A 7500-nucleotide genomic window follows, 5' to 3' on the forward strand; every position below is an offset into this window, starting at 1 on the left:
TTATATGCTGATGGAGGGGCTTGGCTGAGGTCACGTTGTACTTCACGGCAGCAGCAGCAGCTATACTGTAGCATAATGCACACAGCTAGCCTAATATGCACACAGCTAGCCTAATGCACGTTGGCATCTCTGACTGGCCTAGCCCTGGCCCGAGTGCTTTGCTTGAATAATAGATGCTTATACCTGCATGCATACTTAAGTTATGTCACACGGTGCATGGTCGTCAGCGTACAGGCCAACGTCCGGGCGAAAGGACGTGCACACGTACACTGCACACACACACACACACACACACACGCACGCACGCACGCACACACACACACACACACACACACACACACACACACACACACACACACACACACACACACACACACACACACACACACACACACACACACACACACACACACACACACACACACACACACGCGCGCGCAAACACGCACGTGCGCGCTTCACGTGGCTTCCGCGTCCTCCCTCTGGACAGTTTGGCTCTTAAGCGGCCTCTCAAAGACACCCTCCAGGAGGATGACATGATATGGTCACAGCGTCAGGGTGGAAAGCTGGTATGTCCAATGCGGTTATACGTTTCACAAAGAAAAGAGCCTGCGTTCCAATGGATCCCATGTAGTCGTCAATTAGCTCGCGAGCTCTTGTTAATGCTTCTCATTGGATGAATACAGTATTTATTATGACCGTAGGTCGCAGTTTAGTATGAAAACGGGCACGGCTTGTCCATATACTATGTATCTCTGTCTGTCACGCCTGACACTGTGGTTCTATGGGTTTGCCGCTCTGACGTCACTGTGATGTCAGAGGAACCACTCTTAACAGAATGGGTTGGTTTGCCGCTCTGACATCACGCTCTGGCTTCACTGTGATGTCACACTAACAGAATCACTTTTATGCCCATATATGGAGTTCCCTGATGTCATCAATATTAAGCCCATATCTAACAGGACTTCATATGGGAATGCCCATATATGGAGTCCAACATCGGCCTCAAACCACGCTAACAGAATCCATATGGCCAAGACAGATGGCCAAGACAGCCCATATCTGCGTGGCTGGTTCTACAGACAGGGATCTCCATGTAGGGGCATAAAAGGGTATGATGTCAGATGATTAAGCATGTTTGGGCTCTCACAACATATCTCCATATACAGTACATGGATCTCCATAATATGGGTACCAGGGGTCTCCATATATGGGTAACTGGTCCGATATACATCACTGTCGCCCTGAGGTGTCTTACTAGTGATATTGTTTTTTTATATTCTATATTCAAATGGGCTAGACGTTACAAACGTAACATGCAGACTTGCAAAGCACACCATTGCTCCCAGGGGGGTCCCCAAATTATTTTGGGTGCGGTCCCCAGATGATTAACTTGATGTGCAACATTGTTTTCTCTCTCAACAGTAAACAAACCAACATAACATTTACAGAAGTGTAGGTGTAAGTGTATAGAGGGTATATGTACATTTCTAAAGTGACAATTTAAGGACTTTTTAATACCTCTAAAATTACAAATTAAACATTGGCCAAATTGTCAAATATTAGATGCAGAAATTGTGAAAATAGCCGATCTACATGCTCACAACACCCGTAGATCTGCTATTTTCACAATAGAATCGTGTTATTCAAAATGTAATGCCTCAACTCTAATGCTCGTCAGGGTGGTGGGGTCCCCAGTTAAAATTTGATTACTTTGGGGGGTCACGGCCTGAAAAGGCTGAGGACCACTGACATAGAGTTAAATGTGTCTTGTCCCCGACAGACAGCTACACCACTGATGATGATGACATAGAGTTAAATAGGGGTGTAACAATATAGTAAATTAATTGAAAAATCTATTTTAATTTGTAATGATCTACTATATCGTTTGCAATAGCAAAATATCGTACCGTTTTGGCTTTGCATCGTATAGTTTTAAAATGCGAATTGTTTCGTATCGCCATGAATGAACCAATATCGTCCATGTATCGTATCGTCAACCATGTATCGTGATGCGTATCGTGTTGCTCTTAAAATGTATCGTTAGACCCCTAGGGCCCTATTATGATCCAGGTCTTATGCCTTATGCCTTAACTTCTTTACCTTTTTTTCACTATTTTGAAAAACATTTTTAAATACTTCAAATGCTGATCTACATCTGCACGTTGTGAACTTGCAGATCAGCTATTTGAAATATTTAAAAAACAAAAACAAAATAGTAAAAAAAGGCAAAGAAGTTAAGGCATAAGGCATAAGACCTGGATCATAATAGGGCCCCTAGAGTTAAATGTGTCTCTTGTCCCCAACAGACAGCTACACCACTGATGACATAGAGTTAAATGTTTCTCTTGTCCCCAACAGACGGCTACACCACTGATGACATAGAGTTAAATGTTTCTCTTGTCCCCAACAGACAGCTACACCACTGATGACATAGAGTTAAATGTTTCTCTTGTCCCCAACAGACAGCTACACCACTGATGACATAGAGTTAAATGTGTCTCTTGTACCCAACAGACAGCTACACCACTGATGACATAGAGTTAAATGTGTCTCTTGTACCCAACAGACGGCTACACCACTGATGACATAGAGTTAAATGTGTCTCTTGTCCCCAACAGACAGCTACACCACAGATGACAGAGTTAAATGTGTCTCTTGTACCCAACAGACAGCTACACCACTGATGACATAGAGTTAAATGTGTCTCTTGTACCCAACAGACAGCTACACCACTGATGACATAGAGTTAAATGTTTCTCTTGTACCCAACAGACAGCTACACTGATGACACAGAGTTAAATGTTTCTCTTGTACCCAACAGACAGCTACACCACTGATGACGTAGAGTTAAATGTGTCTCTTGTCCTCTTGTCCCTGACAGACGGCTACACCACCGATGACATCGAGTTCTACTGGCAGATAGGAGTATCCGGGGCGGCTGTGACCGGCGTGGAGAACATCGAGCTGCCCCAGTTCTCCATCATGGACTACCAGACGATCTCCAAGAAAGCCGTGTTCGCCACGGGTAAAACATCTCCACTCTATACTTCAAAGCAGCGATTCTCTCTAGCTGTGAGCCGTCAGGGTACAGAGCCAGTGGGGCCCTCACGCACTGCAGGAGCATAATGAGAACGTTATTTATGATGACGCGTGATCTTCAGTGTGATGAATTGGCATTTTTCTCCCCTCATATATACCAGTGAATTATTGAAACCATTTGAGCAGATACGCTCTCTAACTCTCTCACCCTCTATCCATACAGATGAGTTGCCGGTAGGGATGCAAATTATCGATTAATTCATTAAAGGTGATACACCATGAAATTTCACTTTTCCTATTTTAAAACCTTTTTTTGGGGTCCCACTAGCACCTTCTATCCTCACAAAGTCCCATTTCTGACCGTTGTGTCTTTCTCTGGTTTTGGGACAGCGGAGGTTAAAAGCATCCCACGGGTTTAGCGGGGCAGATAAATGCATTTTTGCACTAAAATACTTCACAAGTGGAAAGAAACCTAAAACTTTCCACAAGTACTCCTTAGGGGTTGTTCCTATGATAAAACACGTTAGACACTAAAAAATCTAAATGTCTGCCATGTTTCCAAGATGGCTGCCTCTGAACAGTACGCCAGCCAGTTAATGTCCGATTTACATAATATTAGAGTTGTTTTGTAGGTTTTAAAACATCCTGAGTTCATTTATTACACTTTTAAAGCAGCCAGAATAACCTTTCTGACTTTTGGTTGGGGTCTTTCCTCACCTGGGACCCCCCAAACAGACCCCTGAGCCTATCTCAGTAATCGCTTTGCTCCTGCTCCAGGGCAATGTTGAATTAGATCATAACTGAAGCATTAAAGTTGTTGTAACTGGGCTTTGAAAGCAAAAATGAGTAGTAGCAAATACCAGAGGTCTTCCACAGGGGGTCCGGGACCCCTAGGGGGTCCTCAGAGTTACTACAGGGGGCCTGCCGAATCTTGATGGGGAAGTTTTTTTCTTTCTTTTTTTTTTTTTTTTTACCTTTGAAACTGTTTTTATTAGTAGGCTATTCTCAGTATTATTTATAACATTTTTGTGTTAGACAGGCAGGTTCACAGGTGTTACTGCAGGGATTGCAAGTTATTATTATTAGTATTGCAACTTCTCACTTTGGGCGCGCAGTCTAACATGTTCATTTATTGCACTCTACTCACACTGACAACACAACACACACACCTCTTTGTTATCGTCACCCCAAAACTCGCACCCTATCCTCTTAAAGAGCTCACGGTCAATTGTACCCAATGAAATTCACTTCTATACATGTCCTCCCTAATAGTGTTGACAGTTTCCACTATAGCATTTGCAGGGAGGAGAGTGCAAGGCAGGTTATTGTTTGAGCTGCTGCACCGTCCCTTGGAACCTGCTTTGCAGCCACATTTGATGAGCTCAAGTACTGCCTTTGCAGCAGGGAGGGCAAGAAACCTGACTGGAACATACCCTCCACTCTCTGAATTCCATCTATTTTTTTCAATTGATGGAAGCTCAGGGCAATTTGTCAGGTATGACAAAGTAGGCATCATAATACGATACCTTCATCAAGGGACATGATTTTGAGGAAGTGCAAACACATGAAGAGGCTGATACCCCGATTCCTTATCAAGTCCTTGCCTCGGTACAAAAAAAGGAAATTGATATATTCGAGTGAGTTCAAGTTATTGGATGTTACAAATGTCAAGGGTTCCTTTGCGTACATAGTTTTTCAGGTGCTGACTGGGGAAGAACATTTGTTGGAATCACCAAAAAGACATGGGTCAATGCCTACTTGATGATGATGCCATTAACCGCTTCAAGGACCTTGGCAAGGTAATTGGCCATTCCTCCTGAGCTTATAAATGGTGAGCTTCCATCAACATTGCAGTCGGAACATTTTGCATGCCATGTTTACAGTTCAAAAGGTCCAACAACCCGGGATTACTCAGATGGGAACTATTTCTGTCAAAGAACTTGGAGGGTGAGATGCTACCTCCAACTCGTGCTGCACTGCTACCACATTACCTCCATGCAACTCCGTCACAATGCAGGATAAATCATACCTGACAAATTGCCCTGTGCTTCCCCAATCGAAGAAAATAGATGGAATTCAGAGAGTGGAGGGTATGTTCCAGTCAGGTTTCTTGCTCTCCCTGCTCCAAAGGCAGTACTTGAGCTCATCAAATGTGTCTGCAAAGCAGGTTGTAAGGGACGGTGCAGCTGCTCAAATAACCTGCCTTTCACTCTATGGTGGAGACTGTGTCAACACTATTAGGTTGGACATTGAAGATGATGATGATGATGAAGACGGATATATCCTGCATGTCTGAAATTACTGTATTGTAGTGAATCTCTTTGGGCGTAATTGACCATGGGCTCTATAAGAGGATAAGGTGAGGGTTTTGGGGTGACAATAACAAAGAGGTGTGTGTGTGTGTGTGTGTGTGTGTGTGTGTGTGTGTGTGTGTGTGTGTGTGTGTGTGTGTGTGTGTGTGTGGTCAGTGTGAGTGCAGTGCAATAAATGGAAATGTTGTTCTGCGCCCATTCATTATTGCAATCCCTGCAGTAACAGCTGTCAACCATAACTGTCTAACACAAAAACATTATAAATAATACTGAGAATACTAATAAACCATTCAGGTACAATACATAAAACCAGGATACATAAAAACATTCGAAGTTTCAAATAAAAAAAAAGAAATCTCATCGAGATTTGGCAGGCCCCCTGTAGTAGCTCTGAGGACCCCCCCAGGGGTCCCGGACCCCCCGTGAAAGACCTCTGTTATTTGCTACTAGTCATTTTTTATTTCAGAGCATATTTCAGGTCTAATTTAACATTGTTCTGGAGCAGGAGCAGAGCGATTACTGAAATAGGCTCAGGGGTCTATCTGGGGGGTCCCAGGTGAGGAAAGACCCCAACCAAAAGTCAGAAAGGTTATTCTAGCTGCTTTATAAGTGTAATAAATGAACTCAGGATGTTTTAAAACCTACAAAACAACTCTAATATTATGAAAATTCGATATTAACTGGCTGGCGTACTGTAAAACATATCCGAAAAGGCGGCCATCTTTAAAACTGGCGGCCATTTTGAAAATTAAGTGTCTAATGTGATTTTTCTAAAGAATGACCCAAGAGGTACACTCTGTCAAATTTTGGTGCTTCTTTCCAGAACTGAAGTATTGTTCTCCTTAACTGCCCCGCTAGTTCTCAAAACAGGCTGTCTAGATTTGCCGCCGTCGCTGACGTCATCGTCGGACGTTTTTGAAGAGAAACTTTTTTTTTTCAAAAACTTTTTTTTTTTTTTCAAAAACTTTTTTTTTTTTTTTTTTTTCAAAAAAAATAATAAATCAAAAATTCAAAATGAGAGAGGCTCTCTATTCAGGAGTGGTAATTTAGCCTCAAACCTTTTGAAAAACGTTTTTGGGACATAAACAATATGATATAAATACTTTTTAAATGCATGTTGTATCACCTTTAACTCTTTTACTGCTTTATTTATTATTTGTTTATTTGTGTCACTGCCATCAAAGTAGCTTAAAAGTAGCTTACCTTTCATCCATTATTTCCAAACGAATTATTTTTTAACACACAGACATAGATGTAATTGAGCCTAACTGACTGCAGGGGGCAGCCATATGCAATAAATGAGGCTGTAAATGTCCCTCGCTTGATCCAGTACTTTTGAGCATAGAAATGGATTAACTATCCAGTACATAGAAAACGGCCAGGAAGTGATTTCGCCTCCATTGTTGTTTATGTTTTGTGTGGTCGAGATCATCTGCTTACAGTGCTCAAACAAGGTAAAGAATGAACGAACGAATGGCCGTTCGTACTTGGCGGAGCGAACCCTGAAGAATTGGGCTAGCGTTAACGTACATAGCGGTAAAAGAGTTAATTGATAGTTGATAACCTTATCAATTTATTAACCGATTAACCGATTATTAAACCGAAAATGAGTGCAAAAACATAATTTCCTTGATGCTTATAACATTAATGAGCGTCAACAAGCTTCAGCTGGACACACACACACACACACCTCCCCTTTGCAGTGCCCTATCTATGGAGTCTGCTTCATTTCTCCCCAAAAGCCCTTGAATATGATGGAAAGTGATTGAAGGAAAAAAATTATAATGAAATGATTAATTACAATCAAATAATGTATTAACTGCAATTAATACATTTTAGATTAATTGTTAACATCCCTAGTTGCCACTCTTTTAACCCAGTGTTGTATTGGTGATTTCATGTTTGGGGGGGAATCTATTTAAAAAAAGATTGGGGATGACGTGGTACCACGCGACTCGACCAATACCGCGCTGTTTGTCCAACCTCAGGTACATACCTGCTTACTACTAGACTAGAGGTACAGTCAAGAGGTTTTATTTTTGTTCCAATCCAGGTGACCTCTCTCTCTCTCTCTCTCTCTCTCTCTCTCTACCCACTCAGCCACCGCTGCCTGTTAAAGCACCAGCCATTACATTACATAATTCAT

General features: G+C 42.1%; 1 protein-coding gene across 2 annotated transcripts in view; it reads left to right on the forward strand.

The window, feature by feature from the left end:
- Positions 1-7500, forward strand: part of gabrb1 (gamma-aminobutyric acid type A receptor subunit beta1) — a gene marked incomplete at its 3' end in the record, with an annotated part of 160889 nt that overhangs the window by 132164 nt on the left and 21225 nt on the right. For both annotated transcript variants that reach the window (XM_080750424.1, XM_080750425.1), the window contains one exon: positions 2885-3028. In XM_080750424.1, the coding sequence (XP_080606550.1) occupies positions 2885-3028 (144 nt within the window). The remainder of the gene's footprint in view (positions 1-2884; positions 3029-7500) is intronic.

This window comes from Nannobrachium achirus (genome assembly GCF_963921795.1).
Source record: "Nannobrachium achirus genome assembly, chromosome: 20".
Classification (NCBI taxonomy): domain Eukaryota; kingdom Metazoa; phylum Chordata; class Actinopteri; order Myctophiformes; family Myctophidae; genus Nannobrachium; species Nannobrachium achirus.